Source organism: Biomphalaria glabrata, chromosome 1, assembly GCF_947242115.1.
Source record: "Biomphalaria glabrata chromosome 1, xgBioGlab47.1, whole genome shotgun sequence".
NCBI classification, from domain to species: Eukaryota; Metazoa; Mollusca; class Gastropoda; family Planorbidae; genus Biomphalaria; species Biomphalaria glabrata.
In genome coordinates, this window is record NC_074711.1 from 86,558,028 (window position 1) to 86,572,425 (window position 14,398).

The 14,398-nt window shown below is 41.8% G+C and overlaps 1 protein-coding gene across 13 annotated transcripts in view; it reads left to right on the forward strand.

The window, feature by feature from the left end:
* LOC106054289 (nucleolysin TIAR-like) overlaps positions 1 to 14,398 on the forward strand; it is a 118,533-nt gene that overhangs the window by 37,917 nt on the left and 66,218 nt on the right. The window contains exon 1 of one of the 13 annotated variants that reach the window (XM_056018338.1): positions 10,859 to 11,874. The exons of 11 other annotated variants lie outside the window; for them this stretch is intronic. In XM_056018338.1, the coding sequence (XP_055874313.1) occupies positions 11,821 to 11,874 (54 nt within the window). In that variant the 5' untranslated portion in view covers positions 10,859 to 11,820. Of the gene's footprint in view, positions 1 to 10,858; positions 11,875 to 14,398 lie in introns of those variants that run through there. One more of the 13 variants, XM_056018339.1, reaches the window with a different exon arrangement.

The window sequence follows — 14,398 nt, forward strand, 5'->3', positions numbered from 1 at the left end:
GACTTCCTAAGTGCCAGCTAATAATAGGAACTGAACAATAAATGGGGAGGAAAGAGGCTAATTTATTTTTATTTGAACGAAGATTATTATTTAAAAAAAATTACTTCAATTTGTATGCATATTCAATGCATTTGTTTTCCTCTATAAGACCCCATCACTTTTGATAGTTTAGTTATGAATGCAACGAACACCTTGTACAGTGTTTCTTTTACATCCATTATATTTGTTTTGTGCTTTGTTTCCACTTCGTACTCTGTCAATAGACCGTGAGCAAATAGAAGCATTTAGTTCTTGCTTCTGGAGAAGAAAGTCCACGGTTCACTGCTGCGAAACAATTACCGGCCAATCAAGTCAACTCACTTTGTATACTCACCATTTTCTTCCTGTTCTGCTTACTGCACTCACGGGCGCTCAGACATGAAAGCTTGTGTGTTTGTGTGTGTCCATATTAGGTCAGTAGATAGTCGATACATTATGCATCCCTTTCCCATTCAGTGTCCAGATCTTGTGGAGCAGACGTGGTCCCCTGAGATCTCTTGCGAGTTCATTTCCTCCCGAGTAGCAGTACAACCGCAATGAGTGTAGCTTTAAAACGACATAAAGTTACTCAGTGGAAACAATTGGGAGGAGTGGATTCGGGAGGGGGGGGGAAAGCCCGCCAAAAATAATGGTCTACAAAAGTAACAATAATGTGTTATGGTCCTGAGGCTTAGTTAATGGTAATGCATTTTTTTGTATTGCGGTTGTTTCGTCTCTTGTAGGCTGTGAACATTTCAAGCGTATTTCACTTGCGTGAAACTAACATTTTCTTAGGGCAATGCACTCTAATGTAGATTGAAGGTGATGAAAGGTACTGTTTTTGGTCAATTTATGTATTGGGCTGGTCGATGTAATGTAGTGTTGGTCGTTGTTGGTCGTTCTAAGGCTGGCCATAGTTTGGGCATCTTATTTGTTTGTAATAACAACAAGACTGAGGGCACAACGACCTCGGAGAAACAAAAGATTCCACCAAAGAGTTATCTCCGCCCTCACGTAGTGACACTCTTGTAACGAACGACTGCTAGCCGTAACGAGACTGCAAGTACTAAGTGTCAGTTACTTTGACCGTGCGTGTGACACCTTAGTTCTGGCCCCTGCTAATTGTTTGATAATGTTTCCTGCAAGCTGCCCTTCCTCCGTGAATAGAGAAATTCGATACGGGCTAACAATGACAGTGCTGGGCTCTAGAGTTTCAGGGACAATTGACGTTGTCAACGTTACAAGAAAACTTGCAGGCGGAAATGGAGTTTGATTAGAGACCAAATAAATGGTTCCGAGACTTTCTTCCACGTTCGCCGCCAACCTCCCCTCTCCCAACACACACCGAAGAGTATGGCGTTTAACGTGTGGAGCTTTTGGTGACTAAAATGTATATATGATGACGTGTAACAGTGACTAAAATGTCTGTGTATGCGTGTCAGGGAGGACAGCTCTGTTCTATATCACTTTTGTATTCCATTTGCAACATAACAAATTCCTTCTCCGTGGTGGGAATTCTTTTTTTTTTGTATTATTATTAGAATGTCATCGGGAGAATAACTCTACACGTCCACAGGTTTTGTCGACACTTCATAGGGACATTTGCTTTTATCTTCCATCTCGTGCATAACTTTGTTACATTGATTTGTACGATCTAGCGCGCTAGTATTACATGGATGTAAGATTGAACACATAACATTAAAATTTTGGAATTGAAGAATATCTAGAAAGCGAAGTCTTTGTTGTCTAGTGAAGCTTGGGATGTTTTGTTGTCTAGTGAAGCTTGGGATGGTTTGTTGTCTTGTCAGGTTTGGGATGGTTTGTTGTCTAGTGAAGCTTGGGATGGTTTGTTGTCTTGTCAGGTTTGGGATGGTTTGTTGTCTAGTGAGGTTTGGGATGTTTTGTTGTCTTGTGAGGTTTGGGATGGTTTGTTGTCTAGTGAAGTTTGGGATGTTTTGTTGTCTAGTGAAGCTTGGGATGTTTTGTTGTCTAGTGAGGTTTGGGATGTTTTGTTGTCTAGTGAAGTTTGGGATGTTTTGTTGTCTAGTGAAGCTTGGGATGTTTTGTTGTCTAGTGAGGTTTGGGATGGTTTGTTGTCTAGTGAAGCTTGGGATGGTTTGTTGTCTTGTGAGGTTTGGGATGGTTTGTTGTCTAGTGAAGTTTGGGATGTTTTGTTGTCTAGTGAAGCTTGGGATGGTTTGTTGTCTAGTGAAGCTTGGGATGGTTTGTTGTCTAGTGAAGCTTGGGATGGTTTGTTGTCTTGTCAGGTTTGGGATGGTTTGTTGTCTAGTGAAGCTTGGGATGGTTTGTTGTCTTGTGAGGTTTGGGATGGTTTGTTGTCTAGTGAAGTTTGGGATGGTTTGTTGTCTAGTGAGGTTTGGGATGTTTTGTTGTCTTGTGAGGTTTGGGATGGTTTGTTGTCTAGTGAAGTTTGGGATGTTTTGTTGTCTAGTGAAGCATGGGATGTTTTGTTGTCTAGTGAGGTTTGGGATGTTTTGTTGTCTAGTGAAGTTTGGGATGTTTTGTTGTCTAGTGAAGCTTGGGATGTTTTGTTGTCTAGTGAGGTTTGGGATGTTTTGTTGTCTTGTGAGGTTTGGGATGGTTTGTTGTCTAGTGAAGTTTGGGATGTTTTGTTGTCTAGTGAAGCTTGGGATGGTTTGTTGTCTAGTGAAGCTTGGGATGGTTTGTTGTCTAGTGAAGCTTGGGATGGTTTGTTGTCTAGTGAAGTTTGGGTTGTTTTGTTGTCTAGTGAAGCTTGGGATGTTCTGTTGTCTAGTGAAGCTTGGGATGGTTTGTTGTCTAGTGAAGTTTGGGATGTTTTGTTGTCTAGTGAAGCTTGGGATGTTTTGTTGTCTAGTGAAGCTTGGGATGGTTTGTTGTCTAGTGAAGCTTGTAATGTTTTGTTGTCTAGTGAAGCTTGGGATGTTTTGTTGTCTAGTGAAGCTTGGGATGTTTTGTTGTCTAGTGAAGCTTGGGATGTTTTGTTGTCTAGTGAAGCTTGTAATGTTTTGTTGTCTAGTGAAGCTTGGGATGTTTTGTTGTCTAGTGAAGCTTGGGATGGTTTGTTGTCTAGTGAAGCTTGGGATGGTTTGTTGTCTAGTGAAGCTTGGGATGGTTTGTTGTCTAGTGAAGCTTGTAATGTTTTGTTGTCTAGTGAAGCTTGGGATGGTTTGTTGTCTAGTGAAGCTTGGGATGTTTTGTTGTCTAGTGAAGTTTGGTATGTTTTGTTGTCTAGTGAAGCTTGGGTTGTTTTGTTGTCTAGTGAAGCTTGGGATGTTTTGTTGTCTAGTGAAGTTTGGGATGTTTTGTTGTCTAGTGAAGCTTGGGATGTTTTGTTGTCTAGTGAAGCTTGGGATGTTTTGTTGTCTAGTGAAGTTTGGGATGTTTTGTTGTCTAGTGAAGTTTGGGATGTCCTGTTCACGGAGAACGACAAGGTGAATAAGGGATTCTCATCAGTTTAACTTAATATCTGCTCATTGTTAACCTTTTCAAAGTCAAGATTCTGCGTACCTCAATAAAAACGTGCAATTAAGAAATAAATATACAGTGAGATAGAAAAAGAAGGAAAGCAACATGGAGAGGCTTTAGAGTCTATAGTCCTAAGAAATAGATGTTAGAAAAGGGGGAGACATGTGGAACACATGAAACAAAGTCCCAGGACGCTATAAAAAAGAAAATCGGTTTGAACAATTAAATACGAACGGACGGGCTTTGAAATTTGATACTGCAATGCTTAAAAGTGCACAGAAACGATTCAAGCTTTTAAAACTACATAGCTTAGCAACACAGGCTGTTATCTTATATAGACTGGAGAATCCATTTTATGAAAATCCAACTTAAATGCGTACGTTTGTGTACAGTAAAACACTGCACTCAATCTTAATCTTCGGAATCGAAAACATTGCCATTATTAAGTAACAGTGCTCTACTGTGCGTACAAACAATTGAAGTTGAAAAATTGAGAATCTAAAATGATTTGAATCACTGTCAGTAGGTTTGTACACATCCGAATGTGTAATTTGTTAGCGGTGAGAGAGAGAGATATATCCGTGTGGTTGACATAAAGGGACTTCCTTCACTTTCACGCTTTAGGCAAGCTTCAACAAGCCTGGCATCGGACTAGATTCAAGTTTGTTTCAAACGATCAGTAACAGAGAAGCCAGGTCTATGGCGCGCATACTTGTCACCTGCTAAAGTAGGGTGAGTCATTCAGACCCCCCCCCCCCCTTTTTTTTTTAAGTGGGTCTAAACTTATCAGTGGATAGGTTGGCACCCCTCACCCTGCCCGGTTAGCCCGTTTACAGCTGTGGATCTTGACTTGAAATGATTGGGCTCAATCCAAGCAAACGTCAGACAAGGGCAGGTTAATCTTGCAGACATTGACGCTTTCGATTCTTGGTTCGATCCCCTGACACTCCCCTCTCCAATTTTTTTTTAGCCGCGCACTGTCACCGTACTGCATTACCAATGTAAATAAACAGAAAATAAAGCTTAAACAAAATAAGAAAAAGAAGCTTAGACTAAAGAGAAGATCAGGTTTTGATGTGGCTTGAAACTTCGTCCCGTTACTGTCCTGTGAGTGGAGGCCACATGTGATGTGACTTGAAACTTCGTCCCGTTATTGGCCTGTGAGTGGAGGCCACATGTGATGTGACTTGAAACTTCGTCCCGTTACTGTCCTGTGAGTGGAGGCCACATGTGATGTGACTTGAAACTTCGTCCCGTTACTGTCCTGTGAGTGGAGGCAACATGTGATGTGACCTGAAACTTCGTCCCGTTATTGTCCTGTGAGTGGAGGCAACATGTGATGTGACTTGAAACTTCGTCCTGTTATTGTCCTGTGAGTGGAGGCAACATGTGATGTGACCTGAAACTTCGTCCCGTTATTGTCCTGTGAGTGGAGGCAACATGTGATGTGACCTGAAACTTCGTCCCGTTACTGTCCTGTGAGTGGAGGCAACATGTGAAGTGACCTGAAACTTCGTCCCGTTACTGTCCTGTGAGTGGAGAGTGGAGGCAACATGTGATGTGACCTGAAACTTCGTCCCGTTATTGTCCTGTGAGTGGAGGCCACATGTGATGTGACCTGAAACTTCGTCCCGTTATTGTCCTGTGAGTGGAGGCCACATGTGATGTGACTTGAAACCTCGTCCCGTTACTGTCCTGTGAGTGGAGGCAACATGTGATGTGACTTGAAACCTCGTCCCGTTACTGTCCTGTGAGTGGAGGCAACATGTGATGTGACTTGAAACCTCGTCCCGTTACTGTCCTGTGAGTGGAGGCAACATGTGATGTGACCTGAAACTTCGTCCCGTTACTGTCCTGTGAGTGGAGGCAACATGTGATGTGACTTGAAACCTCGTCCCGTTATTGGCCTGTGATTGGAAGCCACGTGTGATTGGGTTGCGTGAAAAGACATTCGTGTATGCACGTGTCTTTGGTAAGGTAGTGCGCGTGCTGGGTAAATGGCAAACTAAGAGGCACTGATGACCAAACTGTAAAAGAAAACACCACAAAATGGAACTAACAAACGGGATTAGCCTATTTGTCAACTCGAAACCACAGAGCAGCACCAGTAGCGCACTATTAGTGTTGTGCATATTCGCTGTGTCGAGTGAATCTTTAATGAAGGTGGCTAGAAGCTACTAATGTGTATTTAACTTTGTTTGGTGGGTAAGATTATGGTGATGGCCTTCGGATATTAACATTTAGTGTATGCGCATGGGTTAATACAGCCGAAAGACAACAGTGGTTCTCCAGTTGTGTCCCATTGCTTGGTTGTGCACGATATCCTGTTTGTGTTTCAGATTTGATTTCAATGAATATCCACACAAAAAAATGTTCAGCTTGTTCTCTTGCGGTACACATCTAGCTCTTGTGTTCACGTCATGCCTGCAGTGGTTCCTAAGTTCTGTACGATCAATTTGAGCTGCCTTAATGTCATTTAACAGCAGCGTCGACTTTGAAAGTATCGTCAGCGAAGTGGCCTTAGGCTCATGATTAAAATGGATATGCTAATCTACTGTGTAATAGCTCTCTTCCCCTGCCTTCCACACCGGTTCAGATTTAATACAGACCTTTCTAAAATGAGTATGTATATATATATATATATATATATATATATATATATATATATATATATATATATATATATATATATATATATATATATATAATCATAATGTGGTGGCATAAACATCAAACGTTTGTTGTACCCGTATCCGGTGAACAGAATACGAAAGTATTGATACATTTTGTAAACAAGTACTAGTTATAGAGAACTGTCTGGTGTGGTACGGAGTGGTCACAGAGTACTGTTGGGTCAACAAATAGCAGGCTATTGTCATGAAGGTACGCCTTAAACGTGGTGATTTCTAGTAGAAATATCGCTGCATTCACCACGGTGATTACGTCACCTCATTTCAAATCAACTTGTAACCGAGAGCTGATTAAGACCTGCACTGCACCAGTTTTGTCTCTTTCGCTTCCTCCCCCCCCCCCTCATTTTTTACCATCCACTTGTCGGTGAACCCATGATATACCGGTTTGACTACTTGCCATTCTGTCAATGAGTGTCGTGATCTGTTACAAGGGCCCAATACGTCTCAGCACACTACACACGCCTCCGTTTGCATTGCATACCAGATGTGCATAAGTCATAAAGAACTCGTGCAAGTTAAAAAAAAAAAAGAAGAAATTGTGTATTTGAAACTTAATTTCGTTTCGATCTCAGGAAGTGGATAAACATTTCAATGTAATGCGGAGGCGAAGAAGATTTCGGATACTTAAAAATAAAAGGGAGCCCGGGAGGAGGGGGGGGGAGAGGGAGTTATTGGGCCCAGCTTAAGTCTTAAAAGATGTTTTTTATGAGAACTGCACAGTTTGGCGTCATCGGCTGATCGAGGTCACGGAGATAGCGGGCGACACTTGGCGAAGCTACACTTTTGTCTTAGAGCTTGATCGGCTGTCGCTCCGCCCCCTATTTCTATGCTGCCCCCCCCCCCTCCACGGATACTTACTTTTATCTTTAAAAAAAAATGTGCATGTGTGCGCGCCTCTTTTACCACATATCGACAATTCATCTACACACCACTCAAAAAGAAACCTGTGTAACGCACAGCCACATCTACGTCCTCGGTGTGCCTGTAATGGCACGTTTTGACGATTGTGTGAACTGGGTCACTCGTGTTGGACGATATGGCCCCCTTTTTCCATTCAAATCGAGTCCCTCCCCGAGTTCTGAAAAGGATATGAATTCATTTAAGTATGCTTAAGTTAGCGTGTATGCCGGCAGAATTTCCGTGCCCGGGGACTGTTCAAATATTGTTTGTTAATATCCAAGTGAAAGCATTGCCGGCTACCTTGCGTGTCTCCTGTATGCATGCATAAAAGTCTCGTGTCAAATGTACAGACCGACACTTAGTATGACTATAAACATGTCATTTAGTGCTCTTTTCATAATTACATGCGCTGGTCGGGACTGCTGGAAAGCGACGTTTTTTTTTTTTTAAATCTTGTTTGTTTGAATGACTAAGTGGTCAATGTCTAGTTGGTCAATGTCTAGTTTGTTGTCTCTGGGCAATAAAAGCATTGAAGAATATGAAATGGTGCTACTTGGAAAGGAAATAACCTTGATATCTATCTATCTATCTATCTATCTATCTATCTATCTATCTATCTATCTATCTATCTATCTATCTATCTATCTATCTATCTATCTATCTATCTATCTATCTATCTATCTATCTATCTATCTATCTATCTATCTATCTATCTATCTATCTATCTATCTATCTATCTATCTATCTATCTATCTATCTATCTATCTATCTATCTATCTATCTATCTATCTATCTATCTATCTCTATCTATCTATCTATCTATCTATCTATATTCCACTTTCAGACCTTGCGATCTATAGGGCAGATGATGTAAAAGTTATGTTTCTGTGGCCCACGGTTAACGAGGGTTTCATGTGGCCAACTCAACGACCAACCGTCTTTACTTTTCCCCAACTAGTGTCAGGTTACCTATTAGAGCTCGGTGGACTCAGATGCGCCCTAAGATTCCGAAATTCCAGGATTTGAACAAGGAACCCCATTTCGGAAGCCAGGCGTTTTAACGCTCAGCCACCACGCTTCCACACATATATACACACACACAATACATTCAGATACACACACACTGCATACAAATACATACACATACATACATAATACATACACATACATATAGCTTTACTTCAAGTCGGAAGATTAGGAGGGAGTGCTGCGTTACTCGTTGCAAAACCTAAACTGTGATCAGCCCCTTTGTCTCCCGGAGTTGAATACTGCCTACAGTTGTGCAAGAGAAGAAAATTGGACTAGAATAGAATAGGACTATGGCTATGATAAGAAATGTCTCTATATATACAACAAATGTGTATGCTGCGTCTGTTGCTGTCATGTGACAAGTCACTTCTAGTGGCGCACCACTTTTGATTTTCAAATAAAAGGTGTGTGTGTGTGTCGCTTTGCGGGTTTTTAACACGTCTCAGGATAAGATCAAAATCTACAAATATAATCTAAGCATGTACAAGTGAGTGGGAAAAAAAAACACACAACTTAATCAGTTATGCTGGACTAACAACCAGTGGGGCTCTGTCTAGGCACTAAAAGTGACTTCTGGTGTGGGGTGTGTTTGTGTTTTCAACACCTGTTGTGTCATTTCTGTGGATTGGTGAACTATTTTTTGTTTAAAGTGTTGACTTTTATTGATCCGTTCTTAGTACCGGTAGTTGTTTTGCTTTTATAGGACACAAAAGGGACGGCGTGTGTAATTTTGCATTTTAATAAGCTTGTTAAGGAAGTGGCTCGTATAATAGAAATAGAACTTTTAATTGTGCGGATCATTTCTGTATAGAAAAAAGATGAGCGCTTGTCTGGCAGAGAGGCACTCGTGTATGTTTTCAAGAGGCCGTCCGCAGTCATCTAACCCAATCATTGGGATCAATACGCTCCAATAATAACCCTGCTGGTATTTTCGGTCTCAAAAGGGATTTGGTTGATAAACTTGTCACTAATGCGTACAATCGTCACGGAATCTGTGGAGTCTCAAACGCGCACTCTGGTTCCCGCGAGACAGATGAAAGAGAAAAAAAAATACGTTTGACACAGCTAGCGCAAGGTGTGTGGGTGTGTGGCTGTGTTGGTTGACACATTGGGTAGTCATAGTTCTCACTGAGAGATTGTAAATAATTCAAATATTCTTTTTGCAGAGTAGATGTAATGCGAATCTATTGTAAAAAAAATAAAACCAGAAGATATTATAAGCCTTAATAAACTCCACGTAGACAACTTCTTGGCTTGGACTGTCAGGACACTGACATGAAACCACTTCAGGGACTAAGATTTAAAATCAGAATTGGTAGCGTACATTTTTAAAATGGTATAAATAAAACCGAAAACTTGAAATCTATACTATTGAGAAATACAAATTTTGACCTAAAATAAAACGAAACAATTTTAAATATTGTGTTTCTTTGGATGAGCGACTAGCTGGGACTTTTAATAATGTAACATATTGTATGACCCCCCCCCCCCACTTCCCTAATACTCGTCTTTCTAATAAACCAAATCGAAGGAGGCCGGATGTCATTGGAGGTTATCAAATGTCTGCCGTTGATCTTGCCGTGCTCACACCTTACCCCGTGCGCGTGTGTGTTGAGACACTCACGCCTGTGTGTTTGTGACCGTGTTTTTTCTGTGTGGATGTTGACACAGAACTACGGTGTCAGGTCCCGAATTTTTTTTTTGTGTTTTTTTTGTTGTTGTTGTTAAATTATTAACAAAACGCTGTTGAAGCTCTGGGGTGAACACCGGCTGCTGATGGTCACAGATGGGGACTCGTTAGCAAGTCTAGTTAGACATCCGTGGCGGTAAATAAATATATCGGCGGGAGTTGGTCACATCGCGTCGACCTTAGCTAGCAATTCATTGTTAATAATTATACAATAGCAGGCACTACACGATGTGTGTTGAGATAATAGTAGATGTGTATCGAGATAATAATAGATGTGCATTGAGATAATAATAGGGGCAGTTGATGCATACAGAATTAATAGTAGTAGTATTTTTTTTTTCTGTACAATTATAGGAACAGCTAGTTGTGTATCGATGTTATAGGCACACCGTGTCGTGTAATGATAACTTAGTCTCTTATAGGCGCTCTAAGCCGTATAGACAACACTCGCTAACTAGTCACTATAGACTTACGCGTTATTCTTATCTCGCGTTCCTGTTTTTTTTTTCTTCTACTTTGCCCCCGCGTCAGGTTTAAAGATAGCACTAGTAGTCACTTAACACAGCACATAATCAGCAATCATAGCGACGCATTAGTAGAAGAAAGTTCAATTACTTGTGGAGAGAAGCGGTGTGTTAGAGCTATCTTCACCTTCTCCCTTTCGCCATAACACTTTCTAGTGTTCAAAGTTTTTAAAAAGAATAAATGTTCCCACCACTGTTACCATCGTGTGTAACTTTTGATTTGAATGACTACACGCTGTCTGTGCGTCGCTAGCGTCGGTCGAACTTGATTGGACATTACTTTGCAGGGAGAAAGGCGCCTATAAGCTAAAGGCTGTTGCCATTTTTTTTTTTTTTCTTCTTCTCCCTCGGAGCGATTGAAAGTTTCTGTTGAGGGCTTTACGTGTGTACATTTATAATTTCTTTTTTTTTACCCCCCCCCCCCCCACCCACGCCTCTCCCATCGCAGCCCTAGCTACACCACAACCTGTAAACGCTGCGGTTGAGAGGACGCCAGGTGGGGGAAAACTTACCTTCACTTGGTCTCACTTCTGAGGGGGGGGGGGGGCCGGCACAGTCACACGGCGTCGTCAGAATTGGGCCCTTTCGATCGCTATTGATCCCGGGACTGTCAAAATTAAAACGTGAACTGAGCCTCGTATTTAGCAGGTGTGTCTCGGTAAATAAAGTGCATTTATTCGGGTCTGTGTGCTCCTGAGAGTCTCGTTCGGCTCGAGTATTTGTGTGTACTTAATAATCGGTGTGTTGTCTAAACAGGATTTACGCTTTGGACTTGAAACGGATTAACTCCACAAGTTGAACAGTTTTGTGTTTAGGACAGCCTCGTGTTAGCGAATGACGACTGGAAGTCACTAACCCTGACCCCCCGTTGAAGTGTTGGAAGGAGACCCATACACCAGTTTGTGTGTTTTCAATGTTAATCCACCTTGGAACTGGCAGTGCATCGCCTTCGTCATCAGTAACCTCGTCTCTGTTGTAAATCCATTGCACTCACCGTCACGCGCGCCGCTCGCTCGACTGATCCAGTTGTTCTTTTCACTTCATTATTGTCATTTGTTTGAATATCGCCCGCCCCCCTTTCCCCCCACGCTCGTGTGGGGCGGTAGATGTTGTTTTGTTACTGCGGTATTCGCGCCGCACGTGTGCTGTAAAGTGGATTTGGAATAGAGCTGAATAAAGCCGTCCCAAGTTGTCGTCAACCAAGGACAGCATCGTTCTGCGTTAAGGCTCGCGTGACCGCCGGATTAAATACGCTGAAGTTTTGTTGGTAGAGCGTGGTGGCGGCGGTGCCATCAACAGGCGACATCAGCAGCAGCAGCAGCAGCTCCATCACAAGAAGGCAGGAACAAAAAGTGTGTCCTCCCCAGCACTTGTTGAGGAGACGGCGAGGGGCTAATCGGCCGTCATTATCGCAGCCATCCCGGCCGGTAGTCTAAGCACCGCGCGCTTACTCCGCACACCGTCCACCATTGCGGTCCATTCCTACCGACGGCTGAGGATGCACCCCTACTACTACGTCCAGTACGTGCCCATCTCCTTGAAACAGGACTTGGTGAGTTTTTGTTTTGTTTTTGTTTTCTACATTGACCATCTTCTCTCTCGTTACCTCCACCTTTTTAAAAACAGCACTATATTACACGCTTTAGTTGAACGCCTCTTGTTCCAAGACTTTCTAGTTTTAATGAAATGCACGTGTTGAATTACCCCCCCCCCTCCCCTCTCTTTTTGTTCCACCCACATTCTCTCACGTGCGTTGCCCCCCCCCCCCTTTTTCACAGGTTCCAGTAGTATGGGCGGTGGTTCAATGTGATAGCTTATTACGTCTTGCTGCTGGTGTCTGAAACATATGTTTACATTTGAATGTTCCTCTTCCAGCTGTCTAATGTAAGCTCGTCTAATAGAGGCTCTATGTGGACAGATGGGAGGAAGTGGTCATGAGCGGCCTGCTATTACATTCAATCACATGATTGCAGTTAAGCTTAGACTTTGACAATCTTCTTATTTTAGTGTATTGGGGGCTGGGGGAGGGATGCGTGCGGAGTGTTTGGGCTAAGCATAGAATAGAAGCTTTCAATATTTGAACATTGTAGACATAATGTTTCATACTCTCTATATCCTCTTCATACAAGATATGTAAGGAGGGGGAATAAGATGGAGAGAAATGAGGAGTATCAAGCTAGGGAGAGAGAGAAACATGTCTATTAATTGCTTGCCTTGAGAGAAAGAGGCAATACTTTGACAACTTTGTACATCAATTTTAACGTTCTTCATTTACCTAATTCTGTCAGAATGTCTGTTCAATACATCATTACATGCACAGACTTGGTATCAAATTGTATAGTGGCATATTGAACGCATCTCGAAACGCGGGTCTTTAGTCTTTGCTCTTCCTTTGAGATGTAATGTAGATTCATGCAACTTGAGTGGGGGGCACCTTTTGTGGTTTTATTCCTGTCATATCTGCCAGTTGTTTGTTTTGAAATAGGACACGTGTGTGTGTGTGTGTATATACATATACACACACGCATACACACTACTACACACCTATATTGTGTAGGTCTGTGTGCTTCATTTTGCTAGGGTTTTTATAATGTTATTCTTCATTAAAATACATTTTTTAATTAATGAAGAACAAAAACATTCTCTAAACCTTTTATGTGTCAACTGTTTATATATATGAGAGGGAGGGAGGGTGGTCGAGACAGAATGTTATTACTGAGTTGTTTTTTTCTGGGTACAGCCTGCTTTGACTAAATGATGTCACGTTGAACATGGGATATCTTGAACTTATAGGATTTCTCCCGTCGTTTTATAACAGAGGTTTACTTTCCTGATTTCGTTCATGGCTCTTGTTACAAAGCTTATACCAACCCACTCTTGTCTCTCCAGTACCCATTTTGAACATGTTATTTCTCCCACACCCAGTCTCGGGTCAAGTTGAAAATTGACACAATTATTCTTTGTACATAACACAAAACCAATTTAAAAATTAACCTTCTTCTTCTTCTTCTTCTTCTTCTTCATCGTTCTCATTGTTATGTTGGAGTGTTCATATGACTAGACCAATACATGAGATGAACTGCGCAGTGGTTTCCAAAATCAGGGAGCTCTCCATATAGTTTTCTTTCTATTGGGGTGATTTGGGGCCAGTGTCTTATACGGGCCTCTTGGTAGAGAGAGCAGTTTTGGAGGACGTGGTCGGCATTCCCTGGTGATACTCCACATGGGCAGATTTCACTGGTTCCAATTTTGAGCTTCCGGTACATGTGTTAAAAATGAACCAATTAGTCAATATTTAATGAGAATATTAACGCAACCGTAGAAAGTGTTTAAGTTGCAACTACTACGCCTTCTTGCATCGTTACTGGTACTCAGTGAGATCTTTGGGGGCCTATATTTACACTTGGTAGGTACCAGACTGGGGGGCTCCAGACCGTTTGACACCCCAGGGCGATTATTTCACCACTAGACTGTTTGCTAAACTTGTATTTAAGATCAGCGCTGATGGTCAAACAGGGGGGCAGGGAGATCATGTGAAGACTTCTGAACTCGTTTGTTAACGTCATGGTGGCTAGGGTCAGACTACTCACTAACTTGCAGTAGCCGGCTGGGTGGAGAGACTGAATTATATTGTCACACATCATTCCAGAAATAGCTAGACTCTAAGAGAGACAGTTTTAGTGTTTTTTTTACAGACTTCATTTCATTTACATTCCATCCCTTTTACAATGTAGTTACTTTTATCCACTGGTAACGACCTGGATTACAATCCTATCAATGAATTCTTGGTACAACGCTAAGGTGTTCCAAGTGCAGCTGACCTCCCCTGCTAGTATTTGCTATGCATTTCAATTATATTATATATAATGTGTAGCTGTATGAACTGCTGCACATTATTATGTGCAGAGCTCAGTACCAATCTTTATATTGCACATTCATCATTCATTCTAGTCATTGATAATACATTAATAAACATATAGGAAACCTTGCTGGACCAAAGTAAAAATAAAGGACGTATGGGACACGAGGCCTTCATCAGTTACAAACACAAAAAAAAAAAAAATAAAAGGCTGAAA